The sequence below is a fragment of the Halichoeres trimaculatus genome, unplaced genomic scaffold (assembly GCF_033239565.1).
Source record: "Halichoeres trimaculatus isolate MK-OKI-2021-1 unplaced genomic scaffold, fHalTri1.1 fHalTri1_scaffold_17, whole genome shotgun sequence".
Lineage (NCBI taxonomy): Eukaryota > Metazoa > Chordata > Actinopteri > Labriformes > Labridae > Halichoeres > Halichoeres trimaculatus.
Genome location: NW_027437195.1, coordinates 27503810 through 27531508, shown reverse-complemented (window position 1 = coordinate 27531508; position 27699 = coordinate 27503810). Strand labels below are relative to the sequence as shown.

Here is a 27699-nt window from a genome sequence, read left to right as displayed (position 1 = left end):
AGACAAAAAAACAAAACAAAACAAAACAAAACAAAACATATCTGTGGCTCTTATTTACAACTTGTACATCATAATGTTGTAGGTTTAGCTTTGTATTTTTCTAATATTAATATGGAAATAAATTTGCAAATTATTTTGACATTCTTTCATCATGCAGCAGGATCTGTGTATGTAAATCTGGATTCAGATCTGTGAATCATATTACAGAATTTCAATCTTGAAGTCTTAATTTGTGACCGTGCCTTTAATTTATCACTTGCATATCACCAACTGTACATTAACTTAGCAGTTTGAGCTGTTTACAAGGTAGAGATGTTTCTGAGACTGTTTAAAACCCATTGATTTAACATTTTCGTCATGTGCACAAAAACTTATTAGAGTAAAATTACAGGAATTTACTGGCCAAACTGCGTCATGTAAATTACTTACTATACAAATTAAATGCAGTAAGTTATTCATATTGAATTTACACTATAAATGGTGGTGTATAAATATAAAAATACGTAATTTTACTGGCAGCAGTTTCCGCAATGCTGTACTGTACATGTTTAGTATCTCTGCACTGTAGAAATACCATAACTTATTGTTATCTCAATTGCAGTAATAAACTGTAGGCAATTTTTTTTATGGTATTTTTACAAATAGCATTTTAAACCAATAAACTATCGTATGTAAACTATTACAGTGCCATCTTTGTATGATGTAACATATTTTCTCCCCAGCTGTAAACTATAAACTACTGTAAAAATTTGACCGTTGATGATACACTGTAAAAATTTTTAATGTAAAATAGTAGTAAAATACTTGCCGCAAAAATGTCCTGTAATTTATTTTTATTGTTTTAATACTTTATATTGGACTACAGTTTATAAATTTCACAGGGCATGTTTAACAGTGCTCTGTTTAAACAAAATAGGAGTTGACCATTAAAATTTTCTGATAAAAGTACAGTCATTTGCTACAGTGGGGGCAAATGTTAATATTCCCAGAATGCATTGTTTATAACAGTGTTATACTGTTAAACCAAAATCAGGACTTTATTGTTGAGCTTTTGCTGAAACTTCACATCAGAGTCTGACAGGTTGTTTGGACTTCCTGCATTTAAAAATGAGAACTCAAAAAAATATCTAATATGTAAAAATGTGTTTATCTATACATGAAGTCATCAACACTTGATTTGTTCCTTTTTAAAAGAATATTAAATATTCTCTTAGAATTGGACTGATAGTGTCTAAAAGACAATCTTCAATTAGACAATTAAAATAAGTCGACCAATTTAACGTCTGTCACTTTCATTGTCTCTTTTTTAACCTCCCACTTCATTTTCTCTTCTTTGTTTTCTCCCTCTCCATCTCTGTCCCCTTTTCTCTTATCTTCCCTTCGCCACTCAGCAGGCACACAGACCGGGGAGGAGATCCCCATTGTCTCTCGGAGCAACATCAAGGAGTTCAAAGACAGCTTCTCCAACGAGAACTTTGATTTCCGCAACAGCCCGAACATCACGTTCTTCGTCTATGTCAGCAACTTCACTTGGCCCATTAAGATACAAGTAAGCTTTGTTCAGCAATAATTAAACCCCAAAATAATCCTGATAGGCTCAATGCAACGTTCAAAACAAACAATACTCGTAATTTTCTGGTGTGTAAACCTTTGATGTTCTGTGAGGGGTTATCAAATGCACAGCAAATCACGCAGCTCCCTCCAAGTCTGTGCAATGCTTCAGTCATCTGAGCTGGGGATGTTCAGAATGTTTAACCAAATATAAACTTAAATTCTAAATCTGATTAACAACATGAAAAGTTGGGAGTTTATCCGGCACGTGTCATTTACCAACTGGCATGAGTCATTTACCCACTGGCATGAGTCACTGCCCATTGGCACATGGCACTGAGCAAATGACACATGGCGTTGACCCACTGACCTATGTCTCTGATCCATTGGAAGATTGTTACTGAGCGACAGGCACATGGTGTTAACCCATGGGCACTTCTAACTGGCCCATTGGCACTTGTTACTGAGCGAGTTGACCCACTATCCGATGCCTCTGATCAACAATGAGAAGTGTTAAAAGTTTCTCTGGCATGTGTCTTTTACCTACTGGCATGTGTCACTACCCATTGGCACGTGATGCTAAAACAGTGGCACGTATCACTGATCCATTGGGAGATTGTTAGTGAGCGACAAGCACATGGTGTTGACCCAATGGCTCATGTCTCTGACCCATTTGCATTTGTTACTGAGCGATCAGCACATGGCGTTGACCCACTGGCACTTGTTACCAAGTAACGAGCACATGGCATTGACCCACTGGCACTTGTTACCGCGCAACAGGCACATGAAGTTGACCCACTGGCCCATGTCTCTGACCCATTGGCACTTATTACCAAGCAACCGGCACATGGCGTTGACCCATTGGCACCTAGTATTGACCCACTGTCACTTGTTACTGAGCGACGGGCACATGGCGTTGACCCACTGGCCCATGTCTTGGACCCATTGGCTACATGTTTAGAGAGTAGAAAAATCTCTGAATTTATGGCAAATCAAACTCCAAGGTTCACTTACTGGAAAACTCTGAAAACTTCAGTCACCTCAGTGATTTTTCAATGATAAATTCCCAGAGCCACTACCTCACCAAATAATGCAACTTGCAACAAAAACTGTTCCTTTAACGGGCTTCTGAGCTCTAAAGGATGGAGAAGACCATATTTTCTTCCCCACTCCTTGTAAACACACATTCTATGCTAATGATACTACATAACCATATATAGCTGCTTTCCTTTCTACTCCTTTTTATACTCTTAGCATTCATCAGTGTGCTCATAGCAGAATTGAGATCAGTTGAGACTCAAAGGTTTAAATTTCCAAGAGAAGCAATGTTTTTCCAAGTAATTTGGATTTTCTTCTGATCTAGAAAGTAATTGCTATTGCCTTATTTTCCTATAAACAATTCAATGTTTTAGAGATTTCCACCAGCATTGTGCAATGCAGAACGCTTGTTGCTGTAATTGCAATGAAACACACGCTTACACTATATTCATCACATATAGGTTAACATCTCTGGTCTCCCACTAATCTCCTGAAGGGTATCCTGGTTTGGAGTGATTCCTTTGAAAGTGCGAGGTACCCAGAGATCGGGGCTCATTCTGTTTGGGACCAGCGCTGTAAGCTATACCTGTAACCTGAATAAAATGCTGAACTGAGAAACAGTTCCTCTTCATGTGATTCTTGGGAGGAGTTCATTGTTGTTAACCCTGAAAATAGTGACAAAAAAACCATTATAACTACTCTACACAAGCATGTGTCACTGAACAACTGGCCATGTCGCTAACCCATTGGCATGTGTTGCTTATTCACCAGCATGTGTCAGTGAGCAACTGGCACATGTCACTACTCCACTGGCACATGTGACGTACCCACTGGCATGTGTTGCTTACCCACTGGCATGTGTCACTGAGTGAGTGGCACATGCCATTTACCCATTTGCCCATGTCACAGACCCATTTGCATGTGTGGCTGACCCGTTGGCTTGTATTCTTGACCCACCGGCATATGGGTCTTACCCTTTGACACAAGCCACTGAGCAACCAGCATGTGGCACCACCCCATTAGCATGTGTTGCTTACCCACTGGCAAATGTGGCTGACCCATTGGCATATGTCACTGACCCACCAGCATATGTGGCTGACCCACTGGCATGTGTCACTAAGTGAGTGGCACATGGCATTCGCCCATTGGCCCTTGCCACAGACTCATTTGTGTGTGGCTGACCCACCGGCATATGGCTCTCACCCTTTGGCATGTGTCACCAAGTATCTGGCATATAGGGCTGACCCATTGGCATGTGTCACTAAGTGAGCGGCACATGGCATTCACCCATTTGCCGCTGCCACAGACCCATTTGCATGTGGCTGACCCACCGGCATATGGCTTTGGCCCTTTGGCACAAGCCAATCAGTATCTGGCATGTGGCGCTGACCCACCGGCATATGTTGCTGACTCTCTGGCATGTGTCACTGAGTGAGCGGCATGCAATAAGCCGCTTTTGGATCTTGTTGTTACTCCTGAAATGTTAGACATGTCATCAAAGCTGTTACTTTTTTAACAGTCTCATAGAAGGCAGTGATGTCAGATTTGACCATTTGTTTGTACCTGTCATTGAGAGATGCTTGGAGTAAATTCAGGTTCATTTTCTTTCATATCTTGAGAGAGAAAAATGTTGCTTAGTGGATATTTGTAGAGAAAGAATGATAGAAATAGAAAGTCAAAATGATTCAACATGAGAAAAAGGAGAAGCTCAAAAACTGTCTCTTTAACAGAGCTCTGTACCTTTTCCAGCAGCTCCTCCTGCTGCATTTGTAGCTGCTTGCTTGAAGTTTACCCAGCACAGCTTTAAAACAAGTCAACACATGAAGGTTAAACAGCAGAATGACTTAATCAGAGCATAAAATGTGATAAAAGCATGATGAACTCAAGTAGAACATCTAAATATTTACCAACCGATGCGGGGCTCTTTATGCTAAAAGTGTAAAAGCATCTACGAAATGACACATTAGGTCTCTTAATGCTCTCCCATGCGCAGAGTTATCCCATGTGTGCAAATAAGTAAACACTCACACACACTTATAGCTTCACATATTTTAGATCAAAGTGCAGAAAATCTGCGGTGGATTTCCACTGTGACTGCTCAGCTTGTCTGTTTCAAAAGCCACTTTTCTACTTCGTAACTCAAAAAGCTGGCGTCAGAATGTAAATGTTGGCAGTCACCAATGAAATGTGGTCAGTTAGAGGGAGAAAGTTTCCCGGATTTGGTGAGCAGGAGCTTTTCACCAGTGTTGATGTGGCTCCTTGGCAGGAGCGGTGAATGGAGGCCTGTGTTTTCTGCCTGCTCGGCAGCGCTGTGTGTTTACGCAGTCGAGCTGCAGTGCACTTGTTGAACTGCTGCCGTGTGGATGACTGCTGGAAAGAGAGCTGTCCCTCATCAGTGCTTTTGCTGTACATCAGCGGCTAAGTCATGCCAGAAAAATGTTGATGTTTAATGTGAGTAACTGGTTTGTTTGCATTTGGGTTGTCAGGTTTTTGAAAAAAAGTCACGTTGAAAGCTTTGCAGGACATTCTGAGTTGTCATCTTCAGATTAGATTAGATTAGATAGGAACTTTATTAATCCTTTGGGAGGGTTCCCTCAGGAAATTCAGATTCCAGCAGCAAGTAACACCGTAGTACAAAAAAAGATGTGCAGAATAGATAAGAGTAGAAAGAAGATAAATAAAAACACAGGTTCTATACAGCCAAATACAAAATAAATACAAACAATACCAATAATAATAAAAATAAAAATAATAAAATACTGGCAATAATAATAATAATAATAATAATAATAATAATAATAATAATAACAATAATAAGAGTGACAATAATAGTGATAATAATAATAATAATATCAATAATAATAACAGTAATAATAATAATAATAATAATAATAACAACAACAATAACAACAATAATAGTAATGATAGTTATAATAATAAAAATAGTTATAGCAGCTAATGGGGATCAATGGGATCAGACTCTGTTTGTGATGAATTGAAGCAGATGCTTGAGTGCTAATGAGATGAAGGAAGTTGTAAAAGTTAGTAAAGTTGATGCCTTTAAAACACCAAATTTTTAACATTTTGGTTTGAGATGATTAGTTTTCTTTTTCAGATTTTGGTGATTCATAAAGCAGCAGAAATATTACTCTTTCAATGCGAGGTATCAAATTTCACAACAGGAACTGAGCACTCAACAGAGAAAGAAACAAATGATGTTTTCCTCTGGTAGAGTGACTTTTCAGCAGTAGAAATGAAACAAAATCAATGCTGAAAATTTGGTTTTAGAAAAGTTACCACTCGGCACATATTTTAAGATGTCACTTTGCTGGGTCTGGTGTTAATTTGCACCATTTCTCCTTTGGTTTGTAGTTTTAAATCAATGCACATGTCAAGCATGATGAAAATGGAGCATATACTCAAGATACAAGCACTAAATCTGATAAGAGAATTTCTTGAACTAGTGTCAACTGGTTAAAAACTATTTTCAACAGATTTTATGTGGTAGTCATAAATTAGGGGTCTGCAGTCTTTGCTTCCATGGGCGCCATTTTGCCTCAGGTCACTTGGGTAAAAGTCATTCCTGGGGCACAACATCTACTTTGTCTTTTTGATAAAGACTACGAAGTGTTTAAATTCTAACCAGTTAAACTCAAATGAAAAATTAAAGAAACTAGAAGATTTTTTTTTTTTTAATGAAATTGTAAATCTAATTTCTTATTTTTTAATAATTAATTTTGCAAGAAAAGTCAAAAATTTTGACATTTCAAGAATTTGCAAAAAATAAAAAAAAAATGTTTATTTTTTTTTAATTTGCAAACATGCTCATACAAATTGGAAATAACAAAATTTTTAATAGCTTTAGAATTTCAAAAATTTGCATAGATTAAAAAAGCATTTGTCATTCAAAAGGATTGCAAAATTTGCACAAAAAAAAATTGAAGTTAAAAAATTTGCAAAAAAATTCAACAAGCTTTTTACCTCCCCAAATTTGCAAAAAAAAAATTATTTTATTTAAAAAAATATAAGAACTTATAAAACATTTCAAAAATTTGCAAAAATTTCTTAAATATGCAAAATTTCCAAGAATTTCAAAAATTTTGGAAATTTCAAAAGCTTCAAGGAGGCACTTCAAAGGAGTCACAGAGTCCCATGAGGCACCAGAGCCACAGGTTGAAGATCCTTGTCTTAAATGAAACACTACAATGGTGTCACTGAATTTAGAAACAGGTTTTATTTTCAAAAGAATTTTATGAGAGGACCAATTTGGCATTTTTCTACAGTTCTTCACTGATCTATGCTTATGCTGCAAATTAAAAGATAAAAAACCAATTATACACTTTCAAAACAAGGTTCGATATCTAACAGGTCTAAATATAAAAATTTGTAAGAAGTGTAGAGACTGTAACAGAGTCTGTTTAAAACTCATTGTTGGCTCGACCCAACTCAGTCAAATAATGTTATTCCTTACCAATCAGAGCAGCAACATCTTCGTTCTGTCCTTAACTGTGGTACATTTAAAGCGACCCAGTTTGGTGCATAAACTCTGTACTCCTGCTGCTCCAGAGGCTGGATCTTCTCACTGCAGGCAGAAGAGACTTGAATCTGATTATTCTACTTCTCTGTGACCTAAATCAGGTCTTTCATAACATGACCCCCGTCTGCGTGCCACCTTGACGTCACGCTCCAGCTCTGCACTGGTGGGACTGGTGACGCTGTGAGTCACTGGCACTCAAAAAGCCATCATTAAATCATGACTGTCCTCTTCCTCTTCCTCTTTCTGACCGTTATCTACTCACAGATTTGCCAGGAAACCATGAAGCGTGCTTCCTTCAGTGGTTACTGTGTCCGTTTGGTAAACACCATGCTGCGTGGGATGGTTCTGGTTTTGTTTTGTGAACACGGGTCAGTGTAGGACTGTGACAAGTTCTTGGGTGGATTTCATACACAGCACATCCAAAAAGCAGTGTGGGATCAGATAGAAGGAGATCAGAGCTGGGCATTAGGGCTGCGTATTAACAAGACTGTGATCAAATGTGTGCGTGCATAGTACAGATGATCCAACTTTTCTGGTCTCAATACCAATACCTGGACTCCAGGTATTAAAGTGTTAAATGACAACCTGCATGCCCTACCGTGAAATGATAAGGAAGAGGATAAGCTTTTTACTTTTTACTCACAGTTCTGAGGTTACAGTCGGAATTCTGACTCTGAGATTAAAGTCAGGATGCTAAATTCTGACATTGCAGTCAAAATTCTGAGCTAAAAATCAGAATTCTTTTGTTTTAGGGATCTGAGTTTACAATCAAAATTGAGATTGAAGTCAGAATTCTGAGATTACAGTCAGAATTCTGACTTTTTCTTAGAATTCTGACTTTAATCTCAAATTCTTTTTTTTAGAAGTCTCTAAATACAGTCGGAGTCCTGAGATTAAAGTCAGTAGTCTGATATTTTTTTAGAGTTCTGAGATAACAGTCAGATTTTTGGATTAAAGTCAGGATTCTGATTTCTGAGATAAAGGTCAGAATTCTGAGTTTTTTCTGACTCTAATCTTGAATTCTTTTTTTTAGAGTTCTAAGATTACAGTCAAAATACTGAGATTACAGTTAGAATTTTGACTTTTTTCTAAGAATTCTGACTTCAATCTCAGAATTTTTACTTCCAGAGTTCTGAGATTTAAGTTAGAGTTCTGACTTTAATCTCAAAATTCACCTTTTTCTAAGAATTCTGGATTAAAATCAAATATCTTGCCTTATAATCTAAGAATTCTGACAAAAAAACTCAGAATTCTGACTTCAATCTCATAATTTTGGCTTTTTTTCTCAGACTTCTGACTTTGTCAGAATTCTTACTTTTTTCTCAGAAAAAAAAAATTGTACAAAAAATTTTTGGATGTATTCTATTTTTCCGTGGCTCTAATCGTCCTTTGAAGGGATTAGGCTGGTTAAGTTTTGAGTAAAAAAACAAGAATGAGTTTATATGGACTTACAGCAGTTGGTATTTATTTAAACTATAAAATATCCAAAGTTAACCTGCAGTTTGCTATAAACAAAGGTTCAGAACTGGCAAAATGTACTACTCTGTTGTGAACTTTTATACCCTGTGGACTGGTAATGCTGCAAAACATAAGGAATCCAAATCATCAGAGGTAACTTTACAAAGTAAGTAGCTAAGAGCCCTGGTGAAAAGGTATGGAGCTGGTTGCCTGGATCAGCACTATGGATCGGCCCCTTTCCACTGATACCTGATCCAGCTTTCAAAGGCTGGACCAATACCTGATACCAGGATCAGGATCCCAGCATCCCTACTGCATCAGTTTTGCAGAGAGAACAAGCTTTGCATCGACACTGACTTTGATGCGTCATGAATGCACTGACAGGATTGGGTAGAGCCGGTTTGGGAGCACGAGGTGCTCTAAGGCCCGGCTCTTTCAGCCTCTGTGCCTCCCTGATCAGTTTCTGGAAGTGATTTGACTGGTTGCCCCATGCTGGCTCCGTCCCCCCTGCCCTCCTCCTGAAGGAGAGGAAAGCCTGCCTCCATCCTCCACGTCCTGCCTTGTGAGGGCTTTTAGTCCTCTCAGCTCCAGAGCTCCAGCTGCTGCCTGCTCCACTCCAAGGCCCCCCCTCCCCTCCTCAGCCTCCTCTGGTCCACCTCACCTTCTGCATGGGTGGGTGGGATCATACAGAAGTTCGGCCCTGTTCTCCAACTTTTCATTTTTCATCCTCGCGCTCATGGAGCTTTACCTTCAACAGCGAGGTAAATTTTTCCACTTGTTTCTTTTCTCCTGCCGCTGCTCCTCGTCTGAGGGTCTATTTTTTACCGTTTCTTCTTGAAAGCACTTTTTCTTTTTCTTGCCTTCACTGGTCTGCTGCAGAGTGGTGTTGGACTGTGTGTGTGTGTGTGTGTGTGTGTTTGTGTGTGCGGTATCGTAGGCGGTTGGTCCTCCAGTGTTGGCAGGCAGAGATCGGAGTTGTTGGAAAACGGTTCATAAACAGCAGCCGAGAAAAGGCGAGGGCAAAGTGGAATGTTAAGTTGAAACACATGCTGCATTCAGAGTGGGCTGTGTGTGCAGCTAAGCTCTCCATCCCTCCTCCCTCTCACTGTCTGTGCAGCTCCCTCACTTTGCTCAATCACCTCAAAGTTGCCTCTGTTTGCCTTCACGTGGTCGGAAGTGTCTAGAACAGCATGCGCAACGTTTGCAGGACGAGTCGCTTTTATGTCCGTGAGCATCGACTCCACGTGTTGCATTAATTCAGCAGCACATGCTAATCTATCCTCGCCTACCCCGTCTATCTGTCAGCAGAGTGACACTGGACTGATGCAGGTTTTTCTCATCCTTCAGCTGCACGTCACTCTCACTTTTTGCTCATGCATTCAGCCGGCGGTGGCTGTGGCTTTCATGCAAAGATGCTCATCAGGATCCAACGAATCACATTCATGCAGGAGAAATTTAGACCTGATCCAGAGACGTTCCAGACACCCCCAAATAAGTGTCCCAACACCATTCCCAAGATCACTGAGGTCCCAAGTTGCCTCAAATTTTAAAACGTTACAACTTCTCTTGTGCTGGTTCAATTAAAAAGGGAAAAGCCCAGTTTCCACCAAGTGGTTCAGTTGGGTTTGGTTTGTCTCAGCACACATTTCATGGCGTTTTCACTGACTAGTCACAGGATGGGTCCCCAAATAACCAAGATGAGCCGTCCCACTTTTTGGACCCTTCTGATCCCAGAAGGTGAAGTTAAATACACTGTAGAGCATTGATTGGCGCCTATGTGGAGCACAGACAGCCTGTGCCCCCCACAGTGTAACATCTCAATATACTCATATCCACTGTGTTCCCTCCTCACTCATGGTTACAAAACACCATCACAACAAAAATGACCTTGCTTTAAATCAACAGTAAAATAATGGGTTGTATTTTACCGTTTTTTTACAGTCCTGTATTAAGACATTAAGTTTCCTTGCAAATTTACAGTAATTTGTGACGGTGTAGTCTTACTTGTGTCATCTCTGTGTCTGCAAACACACAGTCTGAGGGTCTGTGCAGAATCTCCTTTCCATCCCAGGCTCCGTCGTTGAGGTGTTCCTGAACAGTTCAGCTGAAGTTCCTCTCTCGCAGACTTTCCAACCAAATGTGTATCAGATCAAGCATGCACAGATTCTTGGAGGCACTCGTTGCAGGAAAATCACTTTGATATAATCACTCTGACCGACCAGAAATAAGTTCTTGTACGATGGTCAAAGTGAATTCTGTGATGACTTCATCAGCGCACATCATCAAAGAAAAATCAATTGCGGTGAGATTATTCAGCGTGGAGTTCTCCCACCCCTCTTTTTTCTCCTCTTTTTATCTTTCCTGATGAAGAATAGATCAGAATTTAATGATGTTTGTAATGAAACTCAAATCCCAGACTAATTACATTAAAGAACCGAGATCTCCTGTTCTGTGCCTTAGTGAACATGTCATGATATGGTGGAGATTAGAACTGCCTCTGATTTAACACCCGCCGTGGAGTAGCAGCAGCTGTAGCTATCAGCATGCTGGGCCGCTCAGCGTATCAGTGTGGACTCGTGTAGTGTTTATCTGGGCCATGCATGGCTGCCTGATGGCTGCGTCGTGATACTGATCACACAGAGGTTCAAGCGAGAGAAACTCGGCTCATTTTGCAGCAGTGACGGGTTCAACCTGCAGCCAGCTGCTTCATGTTCAGACAGAGGGTTGGATCCACCCAAACAGACTTACTAACTTACTAACTTTCCATGCACCTGTGGCTAACCTCAAGTTTTACAGACCTGGGAAGATAACTACATCTACAAAAAGACTAAACTGGAAGAAAATAGAGATTTTAATTCTGTGTGGATGGATTCATTTAACTGCACACGTGACAGGTTATCATACATGCTTAATATATGCTTAATATATGGCAAGGCATCAGCAAAAATTAGTTGAGCACTATAATCAATATATGTATTCAATTTCAAGTTTACTTTTGAAAACTTTTAAATGTTTGCAAATGAAGTGCAGTTCAAACTTTTTTGTAAAATTTCTCCAATTTTTTGGACTTGTAAATACAAAATGTTTAAGTTTTTTTTTTTATTATTTTGAAAATTCCAAAAATGTCAAGCCATTGTGGCAGATTTTCTTTTAAGTTTAAAAATTGTAAAGAATATTTGCAACTTTAAATCTTTTTTTTTATTATTTAAATATAAAAAAAAAACTTTCAGATTCCAAAAAATTCAGAAATTTGGGTAGATTCCTTAAATTTCAAAAATCAAAAAGTTTGAGCAGGTTTTTTCTCTTTTTTTTTCTTGTTTTTTTTTGTCTTTTTTTGTCTTTTTTGTTAAATTCTTGCAAGTTTTTGGAGTCACAGTTATTTTAAAAATTTTGTCAAATTTTCTAAATTATAAGAGTTTCTAAAATTTTTACAAATTTTTGATATTTTATTTTAAGCAATTTTTAAAAATCTTTTCTTTCATTTTGTACATTTGTACATGTACATGTTTGAAATTTCAAAAAATGACTTTTTTGAAGGTTTTTTTTTTTTACATTTTTTTAAAATTTTTCCAAATTTTGAAAAATAAATAAAAGACATCACATGTGAAATTTCATAAATTAAAAAAAAAAAAAAAAGAAAAACAAAAGTTCTTAGTGGGTAGATTTTTAGTTTGCATAGAAACAACACCTAAAGTCTTTATTGTTAAGATAAAGTAGATTTTGTGGCTCTGAAATGACTTTAATCCATGTAAGCTGAGGCAAAATGGCTCCAATGAAAGTTAAGGTTGCAGACCCCTGATCTAAACCATGGTGCGAAATATAAAACATTAGAAACAGGTCACTTTAAAAACGACTTGTGAACCCACGTTTGGTGCTGTTCTTGACCTCACTACGTCAACACCACTTCAATGCTAAGTAGCAACATGCTAATGTTTGAAGCAAACATTTGATGTGTTGTGGTCGCTCCTTCCCATCAGTCCCTTTCTTTTCAACAAAGAATCGTCACCTTCTTTTATCATGAGCCTGTGAAGTTTTTCAGTCATCCACTCCACGATAAATCAAAGTTTAATCCACTGTGAGTTAGCACATTCATCTTAGCTAATTAGTCATAAACACCAAGTCCGGCTGAAGGCTAATAGGAGTTATAGGTCAAAGACAAAGTTAATGGACAAAGTGGAACTGTGATCTGATGACGGCGTGAGAAGAAGTCATTACACTTCTTCCTGGGGTTGTAATGGATGTCTGCAGCAGATTTCATGGCAATCATTCAACAGTTATCAGAGCGACAGGAGGAGTCTGTGGGAGCTAAAGTCAGGGGGATGTATCAACTCAGATCAATCAAAACGAGAACTTATATACATATGCTATTCATCTGTTGTGGTTGCTGAGAGTATTTCATATGTACCAATGTAATAGTAACAAGGATAATAATTATAATAAATTTATTTATTTTCAGCAATTTCCAAAATGCAGTTACAAAAATCAAAACAGTCAATTACTTTTTTTTAAACAATTCAAATAAATAAATAAAGGAAATTATTGAGCTCATATATATAATACAGAATTTAAGAAAATAATAATACAGCAACCAAACAGTGCTCAATAAAGTCGATAAAAATAAAAAAGTTCCAGCAAAAGTCAAGCAATGAATCAATAAGATGTAGCCCACATTGCGTCTTTAATGTGTATCATTCCAAAGTGCTTTACAGTCATTGAAATCAAAAATTGAAATTAACAATAAATATTAAAAATTAGTGATCAGTGCAAATTAATAGCTGTTAAATATATTATAATTTTTTTATTTTTTTATTTACCTAAAATGATTATAGGTTAAAAAGTTAAGCTTTAAAAAGTTGAATAATATTAAAAATAATTAAAATGACAAAAAATGAAAACTCAAAGCACTAAAAAAGAGCAGTTAAATTATGTTTATGAGGATTTCAAGATTAATTTAATTATAAAATTAAATTAAAAATCACAGGTTGTCAAATTAAAAAAAAGAAAAAAAACATAAATAAGAGGGACAATTTTTATAACTGTAGAGTACAAAAGCACCTTGTTCACTTTCTTCCTCTGTTGTCCCATAGACTATAAAATGATGGACAGCATGACTGCCTCCCGAAAAGTGAGTCCAAAGCGTTTTGAGTCTGAGCTTTTGGAGCTCAGAGTAATCACTAGAAACATCAAAAGAAAGGAGATAGAATAGAAAGCTGCTGAATCAGTTTGGGATGGAGGATGGTGAAGATACAGGAAGTGTTGAAAACCGAGTGGACCAATCACAGGGCTTACAGCATTGTTGCAAGGTGTGCCTACATTTTTATAGAGATGGACTAAATCTATGATCTTATAGTTCTGCATCGAGTTACACAGACCTCAAAGTAGCTAAAATAATGCCATAAGGGGATATTTTGGCATCACCTTTGTACAATAGACTCATACTGTTCATCTCTATATACCTAGTTAAGATGTGGCCCCTGTCATTTCTGGAATGTTTTTTTCTTTAGTCTCTTTCTGGATCATGACAAACCTGAAAGAAGCCTTTCCGCACACGCATACAAAACTCTCACATTCATATTCCGTCTCGAGCACACTTCAGATTCATCTCCTCTCCATCCTCTCCTTTTCCGTAGAACCTGTTGAGCAGACTCCTTCTGCTGATAACGACACTTTTCCTTCAAAACTCCCAATAAAAGTGAAGCGGCTGTCAGAAACCATTAAAAGCAGAATATCTCCAGTCTTAATGCTCGCCGGCAGGCTGACAGGCCCTGCTGAGAGATACTTCGCGGCCCCTAAAGAGTCACCCTCTGCTGGGCACATAACGAGAGCGTCGTCACCCGAGCCTCCCACTGCCGCTGTCAGCCTGCCTCCCTGTGACAAAACACGGCACACAGCTGACACCGAAGATTAGCCGCTACAATAACTGTTATCGCACATCTCCTCCGTGCTTATAAAAACGGAGCTGTGCCGTGATGACATGGAGATGACTCTCTTTTATACTTTCTGTGTTCATGAAGTCTGCTTTGTCATTAACGGGAATACGCTGTAACTAGAAAGAAACAGTTTGTATCTTTAATCACCTAAACAAGTGGAGCTGGAGTGACAAAGTGAACCAGCTTCTGCTTCTCCAGCTGACAAAGCCTCTTTGATGCTTCTCACTGCCAGTCCTACTTTACAATATCTGCTTTTCTTTAATCCTTTTCATTTTTACCTCCCATTTACATCCAAGAGCTCAGGGAGTCGAGCTTTACCCACAAAGAAATTATCTTAATTGTGAGTACTCACATCATTTCTGAGAAGCTCACAATGATTTCCAGCAATTTCTCTGTACGGCTTTGGTGAGATACAAGAAATGTTGTCCTAAGTTAAATCTCACTCACCTTAAAAATGGACAAATTTGGGCCAAAGACAGTATTTTTTTGAAAACTTGACGACAATCTAGCATTTTGTCACTAATTGGTTCCCTAAAAGAGGAAAAGGGGTGAAAACAATGGATGGCTTCTTCCAATGTGGCGTTGGTGTCTGATGTTAGCTCTGTTAGCCATGTCTGTAAATAGCATGATGCTACTCTGCCCTCTGGTATTCCCTTCCGTTACTGGGTTAGCACGGCTAGCTCGTCCGTCTTATTGGAGATAGATCTTACGTTCCCAATGACGATGGATGGAAGGACAGGTCCATGTCGTCACTTCTTAGCTCACACCTGAGAACCAGCACGTTGTCCTCACCTCCTTCTCCTCACCTTGTGGGAAGACATCTGGCCTTGCACCAGTTAGCATTGACATGCTACAGGCTGCTAACAGCTGATTTCATATGTAAACAATGCTGCCATGGTTACATGTAGGATCTCCAGACAAACACAGGAGAAAAAATAGTAAAACTATCACTAAAGACACATAATGTTTGGTGTCCATGACCAACAAATAAGCCATACATAGTAATGATGATGACAAAAAGAGATGAAAAAAAGTACGAGAAACAGACAAAGAAGAGAGAGCTGTCACAACAGGGTGGCGCCTAGCAACAACTGCAAATCGTCTTTATTTTGAGAAAGGGTTACCGGTTATTACATCGTCCAAGCTCAGCCTGCAGCCCCCAAATGATCTTAGATGCTGCTGGACTGGAAGTGCAGAGACCTGTACAGGTGTAAAGTCATTCTGAGACCCCCTGTAGCGACTTTCACAGTCAGCTTCCTGTTGCCTCTGCATCGCTGTGCACAAAAACATAGCCCCAAGAAAAACCAAGTGCGGAGCTCCGACTGACAGTTTTCCTCGACTCTGGGTTTTTCTCAACTTTGAGTCTTGAGCTTTCAGGGGGCAGCCCTGGTTGTTTACGCACGGAGAGCTCCGCTGCCAACATGTTTTCAGAAAGTTTTCTCCAGGCCTGTTGGCACCCTGAACTTCTCTTCAGCGTTCAGCAGTCTGGAGGAAAATGATCACACTGAGGATTCAGCGCTCAACAGTAATCAACAGCAACGCATTAGCTAGCCAGATGGTGCTGACTTCACAAGTAAATTAGACCTCGGGCCTTCCACAAAACACACACACACACACTCATCACACACCTCTGTCATCTCAGCAGTGAGACCCCTGCCTTTGGCCTTGTGTTGTTGCAAAGTCACAGTGGATTAATACAGCGTCTGACTGCTCCAGTCCTCCTCTGCATGTATTGTACTTCTTGATCACACACTCAGTATGCACGGACTAATCTGACATATGCATACAGCTGCTTTTTCCACCTTTTGTCTTTTTTTTCCTCCATCTGCTCCTTTTTTTTCCACTGGAATTGTATGCAAATCCCGGCTTTGCTGAGGAATAATAAGCAGGAGCGCTGATAAGTTCTGGTCCAAGGTGTCATCTCAAAGAGAGGGGCGCAGTAGCTTTATGTCGCCAGAGAGGGGCAGTGTTGAGTTGCTGCAGGTGTGTGTTCACTGTAAGGGGGAGACTTTCATGGGTGGTGTAGGCATACATGTAGAGATGTGGAGGAGGAGGAGGTGGAGGCGGTACAGCGACAGTGCCAGTGGTCGCCGTGGAAACCTTGATTAAGACAGGATGCTGTTAGAACAATTGCTCTTGTGATGATTATGTGTGATTCTTTCTGCCCACATGTCCAGGAATTAGTTTTTTCTTTTTTTTTTTATTTTGTATAACGCCGGCTGTGGGCAGCTGAGAGGCCCGGCTGTTGGCGTGTTGTCGCTCTGACAGGCGTGTGGTCTGGAACACAGACAAGCAGACAGACTGGGAACCTCCCAGTCGTTATGAATGAGGAGTCAGGAGCACCATAAGGAAAATGAATCCTTTTGAAATCCATTTTTTTGAGACATAAGATTTAAATTCTTTTCAATAAAATTATTCCAAATGCTTCAAACATCATGGATTGATGACAAACTGTCACAAGCTGCAGTCTTCTCCCACAGCCGTACTATACAAGCATCGTGTGGCTTCGTTAGCAGAGGCAGCCCTGTCTCCTGCGTATTACTGCGCCTTTTGTTAGAAGTCCAAGGTCGACTCCACTCTGAGAACGTGCATGTTTATGAGTGTATAATAAAGCTGCTCTCATGTTTAAAAACACTCTTAATGAAGCAGATTCAGACTCTGATTGTCGTCCTCTTCCTCTCCTCTCTTGCAGATCGCCTTCTCCCAGCACAGTAACTTCATGGATCTGGTGCAGTTCTTTGTCACGTTCTTCAGGTGAGTCTTCCCCTCCCCACCACCACCCTCCTCGCCCTCCTCTCCTCTCCTCTCCTGTCACTTTGCTTACTCCAAACCACACGTGTGTTAGTGTTAAAGCGGCAACCAGTCGCCTTCGATATCCCCCGTGTGAGTACGTGAGTGTGTGATGCAGTGTGAGCCGCGGTGATGGATCACCAGAGCTGCTCTGCTCCGCCTGTGCAGCGGTCATTACTGTGAAGAAGCGCTGCAGCTCGCTGGTTTATCGGAGCTGGTTTGCGGTCAGCGGACACACCAAACCACCGCTGTCTTATGTTATTTACTCATACTATGCACGCACAAGCACAGGACACACAAAGAAGTGTGTGAAATAGATATTACACGCGCATATTTGCTAACTCAGCTCAGATTAACCTGAGAATAAGAAACAAGACTTGCATCGCTGATGATTAATTCATAGATAAATGATCAGTTATGGCACTTTACAGTCTGCTGTTCCTGAATAACTGTTTCTTTGTGCATTATTCTGATTCCAGACTCAGGAGACTGAATAAATTCAATGTCTAATTAAATCAGTCTGGAGGAAAACTCCAGTAAATCTGTGAAAGTTTATTCTACAAATAGACAGCTGCTCGCTGCACAGTGACCCTGAGGTGTATACTAGAGCACATATTCTGTGCATAATGCAGCGTTAAAACATATAAACATGGATTTGTTTATTTAATTTTACCTCATCTAGCCTCTTTGAGATGAAAACATTCAGACATTCTCACTGTTTTAAACTCAGGTACACATGGTCTGGATCAGAAAGCGTAAAGTAATCTCCATCCTGATGCGTTGTCCTCGTGCGACTGTAAAGACATTAATCCTCCCACAGCAGATCACAGGCTGCAGGAGCAGCAAACTGGAAACAACTTAATACAAAACTGCAGAATGTAAAACTGTTTTCAAAAAAGCTGGGACGCAAAATTGAATTTTAATGAAATGATTTTTTTCTATAAATGTTGAGAGGTGGTGTTGTAACCAAGTTTTAATCCCCTGGATCAGCTGTTGCTGCGATCAGAGAGATATTTTGGTGCAAAATGGTAAAACAACAATCGTTCATTTTGTGTATATTTGTTCATTTTCATTGTAGATTTAATTTTTTGAACAGTTTTTGGTGTTCAGCACCAAATGTGTTACAATCTCATTCAGTTTTGTGCCTTTCTGGTGCAGAGTTGAGTGAATTTGAAATTTTTTTTTTTTTTTTTTCAGAAGTTTCTCTGTTTGGGTGTATTTTCAACAGTGACAGTACAAAAGTGAAATAAGACACAACATCTGGTTAACATTTTTTCCCCTTATTTTAACCCTCCCCATGTAAATTTATATTTAAAACAGAACACATACACAAAAGAATGAGAAATCTAGCAACTAACAAAAAACCCCAACAAAATCCAACAAAAAAAAACAAATTAAAAAAAAGAACCCCAAACCAAAGGAAAACAAAAATAATAAAAAAAACAAACAAACAAAATAATAATAATAATTTTAAAAAATTGAAGTCAACCAACCAACTTGCATTTGTACCAGTTTAAGTAGAATGAAAGTAGGATGAGGCGTTACTTTGACTTCCTGCTCACTGTATCTGCACACAGTATGACACGCCCACATATGATGTCACGATTCGTGAGTCTGAACCAACTTTGTTTGGTTCCAGCTGTGAACCAACTTTCCAAATTCAAGCCAAGTCATCATAGAGGAATCCAAGTTGGGTTACCATCACTGGACTCTGGGTCAAGAGAGGAGTTAAGTTTGGTTTATGCTTGAAGCGTCTGTGGGGTTGGCAGGGCTCCGTGCAGATAAATGATTTTTCACGTTCCTTTTTTGGCAGAAATTTCTGCACATATAAAAATTTCTAACTTCCACATGGAGATGCACAGGTGCAAAGGAGCTCCTGGTGTCTGAAGTACAAAAATCCTGGCATTTCTATGATTCATCAGAGCGAGATCAACGTGATTACCATGTGATGAACAATTCCTGGCGTGAAATTATGAACACGCTCGGCGGAACAGAGGACTTGCCAAAAAAATGTTGTAAAACAGTGTACACATCTTCTCATACACTAGGGGGCCGTTTACATGACAATGATTTCAGGGTGAAACGCAAAAGTTTTGTTGCATTTCAGCCTCGCGTTTACATGAAAATGGTGTTTTAGCTGACTCAAAACACAAACTTTTGATAACGGCCTCCATAGTGAGATTTCTCTGAAACCCTGCCGACACCATTGCAGACACTTTGCGCGAGCAAAAGTACCATTGTTACAATCGTCACAAACTACAGTGTTGTGCTGTGCTGCTGAATCTGTGACTGTCTTTAACAAAATGAGCATCTGTTGCTCCACTTCTGCTCTTAGCATTCACCAATACGCCAGATGATCGGCTCAACTCTATTTTGGTTGAGAGCTCCCAAAAGCGGCTTCTGCACAAGACAGTTATAGCGCCACCTACATGCCTGGCATGTTACTACAGCGTTTTCAGTCCTTCAGCAGTTCCGTGTATACACAGATTTTTTTTCTCTGTGGTTTAGCGCTTTCGAATGAAATGTTGTCATATAAATGGGTCCTAGTTTAGTACTGTGGTAAACATGCTTTTGGGATACACTGCCCCCTGCAGTTTTGGAGGGAGTATTAAAAGGTACGCTGCAAAAAACTGAAATCTTATCAAGTGTTTTTATCTTATTTTCAGTAAAAATTGTCCTTTTATACTTGATATGAGCCACGTTCAACTGGTCAGTCCAGTGAAATATCTTATTTTAAGGTAATTGAAGACAAAAATGAGGTCTGATTTTTTTGCAACAAGTAAAAAAAACCTGCCAATGGAACAAGAAGAATTTGGTAGAAAATTTGCTTGGCTCTCTTGTTCCATTGGCTTATTTTTTTTTTTTTACTTGTTGTTTTCTGGACTGTTCAGGTGATTGTGGCTCATATTAAGTCTCAAAAGGCATTTTCTACTGAAAATAAGACAGAAACACTTGATAAGATTTCAGTTTTTTGCAGTGTATAAAATCCTCATGCACTCTCTTGTGCTGATTCTGCTCTAATCATTTTCGTGCGTCATGTTTGTGCGGGAAGCAAAACCCAACCTGAAGGAAGAAAAGAGATGGAGAGGAAGAAGATGGCAGCAGAAGGTGAGGTGAGGGTCAATGTAGGTCTAACCCAAGCGCTATTAACCAAACATCAGGGAGCGTTAGCTAGCAGGGAGTGTTAGCTAGCAGCTAGCTAACGGTGACACTGTCAGGTACCAAACTAAGTGCAGCATCTCAGAGTTTGAGCTTGTGGGACACATTGCACGTCTCTTGCAGTAAAATCTCTGAATGCAAAACACACGATTCGTCTTTGGACATCACCGCAGGAGCGCTCCCTGATTACAGGACACATATGCGTGTTCACATGTGGATGTGAACACGCATACAGCTCGGTACATGTGCCAGCTGCTCCCCCTCTGTCTGTGACACACCTTGAAAGAAGAGAAGAGGGAAAAATCCAGATTCAGCGGGTGAAACATTCACGTCAAATCATCCCGTTTAATCTACAGGAGATGGAAGCACATTTCCTGTTTTGCATATTTCCACATGATTCATCCTGACATACAGTTCCCGGTGTCTTAAAAAGATCTGGATCGTGACGAGGGTTTGCGAACACTCGGTAGCTCTTTGGCAGAGGAGCACGCTGCTCTTTGTAGTGATGGAGAAGCTGCTTTTGCTAACCTGGCAGGGCTGCACACACGTGCTGCTGTGCTGAGCTGTGATGAATCCTCAGGCCTGCATGCTGCCTCCTCAGGATCCGCTGTAATGCGCTATCGATTCGAAAATGAGAGGGGACCAAAAATTGAACAGACAAGTGTGTTTTTGGACACGTGCGCCACTCTGTGTGTGTGTGTGTGTGTGTGTGTGCTCCTGCCTCTCATGTGTCTCGTGTGAGTGTGTACAACCCAGGAGAGAATTGAAGGACTTTTCATGTTTCTCTGTGATGCCCTGGAAAAATGGCTGCTCCGGTCATGCTGCCGTATCGATCCAGGACAGACGCACAGACGTAGAGATCTGATGTGGCTGATTTGAAAGATACTCCTATGTTTCTTTTTTTTTTTCCAACACTGATGTTCACTAGCTGCACGTTTCTGCATCGACCGAACAAATCGGCGCGACGCAGAGGTTTATTTTGGAAGATATTCAGCGTCAAAGCTGCAGGAGTGGAAGAGCAGGAACACACCTCGCTGTCTTTGCATACAAATGTGGAGGCTGCAGTCAGCTGTGTGTGTCGATGTGTGTGTGTCGATGTGTGTGTCAGCGTTTGGATGTTTGCATGTCAGCAGTAGATGCATGCAGCCTGTGTGCAGGAGGACGTCGCATTAATCCATGCACACAGTCACACCCCCCTCCCTCTTTCTCATCATCCTTTCTTTTTTCTTACCTCATTTCTGTCCTTTCCACCTCTACTTTATCAGTCTTTCTTCCCTTCATCCTCTTTCCTGCTTCTCTCCTTCTTTCCTCTCTAACTCCTCCTCTTCTACCTTTCTATGCTTGTATTCACAGTCATCCTCCTTCCTTCTCTCTTCATCTCTCCATCCTCTCTGATTCTGCCCTTTCTTCTTCTTCAATAACCATCATTTTAACATCCCTTCCTTCCTTTTCTTCTCTGTTCTGTCCATTTTTTCATCTAGTCCAGTTTTATTTTAGCCTTCCTTTCCCCCTTCCTTCCTTTTACCCTTCTTTTGAATTCTACCTCTACCTCTTCCCTTCCATCAGTTTTCCCTTTTTTTCTCCACTTTCTTCTGTTTTTTTTTCCTTCTCCTTTTTCCTTTCTTTCATCCTCTTTCCTGCTTCTTTCCCTGGTTTCTCCCTCTTTCAACTCTAACTCCTCCTTTGTCTCTTCTTCTACCTTTCTTTCCTTGTATTTTCAGTCATCCTCCTTCTTTTACTTCTTAACTCTCTATTTTTCTCCTCTTCATCTCTCCATCCTCTAGCTCACCTTTTTCTTCTCCCTCAATTTCCCATCAGTTTTCCATCCCTCACTTCCTTCTCTTTTTTGTTCCGTCCATTTTCCTCTCATCCGTCTTCATATCGACCTAACTTCCTTCCTTCCTTCTTTTCTCAATGTTTCCCTCCTTTGTAATTTCTTTACCTTTCATTATTTTTTCTTTCTTTTCTATATATTTTTCCATCCATCCCTCATATCCTAGATATCAAAACTTCACTTCTGTCCTCCATCTCTTTTCCCCTTTCTTTCCTTCCGTCCATCCTCTTTCCTTTCTCTCTTCCTGCTCTCTTTCACATCTAATTCATCCTTTTTTATCCTCCTGTTCTCTCCTCTTCTACCTTTCTTTCCTTATATTTACAGTCATCCTCTTTCCTCCTCTTTTATCTCTCTATCTTTCTCCTCTTCATCTCTCCACCTTCTCTGGTTCAGCCCTCCTTTCTCACTCAATTACTCATCATTTTTGTATCCCTTGCTTCTTTTTCTTCTCTGTTCCTTTTTTTCCCTCTCATCCATCCATCCATATATTGACCTTCCTTCCTTCTTTCCTTCCTTCCTTTCTTCCTTTCTGTCTTTCCTTCCTTCCTACGTCCTTCTTTTTATTTTGTTTCACCCTTTTTTAATTGCTCTACCTCTTATCCTTTTCCCCCTTTCTATATTTTGTCCCTTTAGTCTCTCCATCCATCACTTGTTTCCCAGATAACTTGTCACTTTCTTCTTCCATCTCCCTACCTTCTCTCTTTTTCTTCTTCTTTCTTCTTTTTTCCTGACACCATCCCTCTTTTTGTCCGTTCTCTTTATCTTTTCCATCTCTATTTTATCACTTCTCTTTTTCTTTCTCTCCACCTTACTCTGTTTTTCTCTTCTCCTCTTTCCTTTCTCTCATCCTGATCTCTGTCACGTCTCACTCCTCCTTTTTATCCTCCTTTTCTCTCCTCTCCTGCCTTTGTTTCCTTGTATATACAGTCACCCTTCCTCCTCTCTTCATCTCTCCATCTTCTCTTATTCAGCTCTTTCTTCTTCCTCTGTTCTGTCCATTTTCCCACCCATCCATCTTTATGTTGACCTCCCCTCTTTCCTACCCCCTTCTTTCACAGTGTTTTACCACTTTTCCTTATCAGTCGTCCTTCTCATTTTTCCTCTCCTTCTCTCCTTTTTCCTCCTTTTAATCCTGCTTCCTTCCTCTCTTCCTGCTCTCTTTCACCTCTAACTGTTCATTTTTTATCCTTCTTTTCTCTTCTACCTTTCTTTCCTTGTATTTACAGTCATCCTCCTTCCTCCTCTTTATATCTATCCACCTTTTCTCCTTCAATCCTTTCTTCTTCCTCAATTTCTCATCAGTTTTTCATCCCTCACTTCCTTTTCTTCTCTGTTATGTCCATTTTCCTCTCATCCATCTTTACATTGACCTACATTTCTTCTTTCTTTCCTTCCACCTCCTTCTTTTCACATTGTTTTATTTTGCACCGCTTTATTTTTCCTCTTTCTTCATCCTTCATCTTTCCCATCTTTTTTTATTTCTCCTTTTCTTTTCCTCCACTTTCTTCTGTTTTTTTCTTTTCCCTCCTTTCCATCCCTTCTCTTCCTGATCTCTCCAACCATCTTTTGGCCTCTTTTTTCATCCCTGACTCATCCTTTTTTTTTACCCTCCCTTTTTACCTCTTCCACCTTGTTTCCTTGTTTTCACAATCCTCTTTTTGTTATTCATAACTTATTTATTATTATTTTCTTCTCCTTCTTTTTTCTTTCTTTCATCTCTCTTTTTTCTCCTTGCTTTGGCGCTCATTATTTTCACCTCTTCCTCTTCCCTTTTTTTCCTCTGAGTCTTTCCATCCATCCCTTGTTTCCCAGGTATCGTAACTCCCTTCCCTTCTTCCATCTCCTTGCCTTCTCTCCTTTCCTTTTCACCTCACATCATCCCTCTATCCCTCCTCATCACTCCCCTCTTTCATCTCCAGCTCCCTCTTTCCCCTCCTGTTGTTTTCTCTGTCTCTGCCTTGTCTCCTCCTCTCCTTCTGTCTGTCTCCTCTGTTCCCTCCTCTCCTCCTCTCCTTCCTTCCTTCACTCCCCAGACTTTCCCTTAATCCCTCGGCTCAGTCTTTTTTTATTTTGACGTGTGTGCTGCCTGCCACTGATTCAGCACAGATGAGCGCAGACCCTAAAGTTAGCTAGCTCAGCCTCGTCCCTGTTTGCTCCTGCGTCTTTGGGCGCTGCATTGTTTGCGTTGCGGGGGAGGAGAGGGATGCTAATTAACGTGGAAATTGTTTGCTCCGACTTTCTCTCCGTCGTAATCTCACTCCTTCTTCGCTCTCGGATCTGGGGACACGTGAAGCTGGCGCCGTCCCGTTTATCTGCAGCAGCAGCAGCAGCAGCAAAGATCTCAGGATGCATTAAACATCAGCGACTTCCAACGGCAGGATGCGCTCGCTTATTCATGTCCAGCTGTCCAGCAGCTCCTCACCTTCCTCTCATTATGTTCAATCACTGCTTTCAAGCCTGAATTAACACTTTTCTGCTCTCCTGTTTGAAGAATGGCTGCAAACATTTATGGAAAAATTTTCATGATTTACAAATTGGATGTCGTGTCTGGTTGTGCAAATTTGTTGTTTTCTTCCAGGGCCTGGAAAAAGCCCTGGAGATTGTGAAATTTCCCAAACATTTTTGGAAATGCAATGAAAATGTATTCTTGAGCTGTTTTTTTTATTTCACTCAAGCTGTCATGTTTTTAATTTAAAACTTGGCTGCTGCCAAAGCAAGCGCCCTTTGAAGTAACAGTGACCTGAATGACAAATTTTCTTGGCTTCATAAGTCCAAACGACGGGAGAGGAAGCCTAACATAACAGCTGCTTTTTTTTTTTCACTGCACACAGAGGGGTGTGTTTGTGATGGAAATGTTCATGCAGTTGTGTCTGTTTTTGATGTTGGGCTGGAAACTTCATGTAGCTTAATTTGCTCTCTCATTTAAATAGTTTTAAGAGTTTCTTTGTGCAAGTTTTGTGTCCGTTTGGCAAAGGAGCATAAGGCAAGGCCAGTTTATTTGTAGAGCACAATTTTTACAGAGGACAACTCAAAGTGTTTTTACAGCTAAAACAGAATAAAATCAACAGGAAGACAAAATAAAATCATTCCATAAAAGATTAAAAATCATGTATTAATGGAATTAAAGGCGAGGAGTGTTGTTTGCTAAGCTACAAAGAACTGTTTTCTGTCTAGAGTTCATCACCGTCAGAGTTTTGGCCTACTGTTTCAGAGTTTACACTGCAAAAAAAGAAATCTCATCAAGTGTTTTTGTCTTATTTTCAGTAGAAAATTTAAGAAAAATCTTTTTAGACTTAATCTGAGCCACATTCACCTGACCAGTCCAGAAAAATGTCTTTTTTTAAGTTATTTAAAGTTACAAGCAATTCAGACTAGAGGCTGACATTTTTCTGGGATTCCCGTGGGATTACCGGGAGATAGGGGTAGGGCTGCACGACATGGTCAAAATCCAATATCTCAATGTTTGTAGGCTATATCTCAATATTCTGATTTCTCCAATTTCTCCCACTTTATAAATGTCAAATCCAACCCTTTGATGCATAAAGTGACATCAGTATAATGATTCAAGCAGACCTTTAGTTGGATTAAAATTTGACTGCAAAAAGGGAAAATCCCATTCAGGTAAAGTTTAGCAAACCTTTAATTTTAAACCAAACTTTATGTAGTTACATATTTTTAGTTCCAGTAAAGTAATTGATTCAGATATATTCAACTGGCTGAATATTAAAATATATTATATTATTTTATTTTATATTATTTTATTTTATTTTATTTTTTATTATATTATATTATATTATATTATATTATATTATATTATATTATATTATATTATATTATATTATATTATATTATATTATTATATTAAATTATATTAAATTATATTATATTATATTATTTTATATTATATTATATTATATCTTATTTTAATATTATATTATATTATATTATATTATATTATATTATATTATATTATATTATATTATATCATATCATAATATATTATATTATATTATATTATATTATATTATATTATATTATATTATATTATATTATATTACACTTGGAAAATATCATGAACCAAAGTTGGAGATAATATTACTTTCATTTCCATAAACCAGCTACCTGGACACTGTTGGTCATGCTGAAAGGACTCTCGTGACTTCTGTCTTCAAACCTGGGGTCTGGTTGAACTGTATTGGATTTGGGTTTGGCTTCTTATAATAATATCCCATCTAGCAGTATTTTGGTATTCAGCTGTTAAATAGCATCAAACTCATCTGCCGTCATGTTTCGAGCAGTGCACAGCTGATTGCCGTGACTGAATGGCACTACTTGGGAGAGAATCAGGGATCATACAGGCAGCAAAGCAAACCCCACAGGCCGTCTCCATTTGATAGAACTTGATCCAGTTTAAAGCAGAACCAGAGACCTCACCCAGTTTTTAACCTCTGAAATAAACAAGATCACTTGGTCAATTATGTCAAAGACAGACTGAGACTTTACCTGTGTGTGTTCAGGCAGGTATTGTTTGTTGCCTTAATCAGAGCTGTCTCAGTGCTGTAGTGGGGCGTAAAGCAGATTGAAAAAGATCAAAAACATGGTTTGACAGGAAAAAGTCAGTCATCTGTTTGTGTACAACTTTTTCTAAGACTTTGCCTTGGAGAAGTTGGATTTTACCTTCAGTAAATCTCACTTTTCAGGGTTCTCCAGCAGCTTCTGCAGAATCAAAAACAAGACATCACGCTTTCTATAATCCTGCAGAAGCAAGGTCAACACTGCCCAATCAAACCGTCACGTTCTCAGACGCCGCTCGACTCCTCCGACCTGCAGCTGGGTCTTCGTCTTCATGTCGTTTTCTCCTCTTCTGTGTTTTTATTTTTTGATCGACGTCTCAGAGTAATGGGGTAAAAACGGCTCCTGAGCCACTCTTCTAGAACACTGACCACGCTTCGGGCCGCCGTGCTGTTTACTTCTTAAAAAACTTGACTTAACCTTCTAATAGTCCGCCTGGCACTCCTGCCTGATGTCCCAGAAAATTCTGCTTCCCCTGAGAGTCTTCCTCACAGGCACATCTGTGCAGCTCTGCTGCTAATATTAAAATAACTCCCGCTTTCTGGTGGGCACTTTCATCCAGCGTGAATGTGTACATATATTTTTGGGGCATTGGTGGCCCCACGGGGCGGCGAGCCCCTGAGGCTGTTAGAAAAACTCTGAAAGAGCAGGTTACAATTCATGTCTGTTTGGATACTAATACGTCTCCAAACCAACCCTGGAGTGATGTCTTTATTCAGGCACTACATATGATGATACTGCACAGTCCTGCTCCCACCAATAACTGTTTTCTGGAGGCTTCAGCTCACTTACTTCCTCCTATAACAGCCCGAGTATTATAAACACACAGA

General features: G+C 39.6%; 1 protein-coding gene across 2 annotated transcripts in view; it reads left to right on the top strand.

Annotated features, from left to right (window-relative positions):
- Positions 1–27699, top strand: part of atrn (attractin) — a 226201-nt gene that overhangs the window by 105097 nt on the left and 93405 nt on the right. The window contains exons 24-25 of one of the 2 annotated variants that reach the window (XM_074692049.1): positions 1395–1549; positions 17207–17268. In XM_074692049.1, the coding sequence (XP_074548150.1) occupies positions 1395–1549; positions 17207–17268 (217 nt within the window). Of the gene's footprint in view, positions 1–1391; positions 1550–17206; positions 17269–27699 lie in introns of both variants that reach the window. The other variant, XM_074692048.1, reaches the window with a different exon arrangement.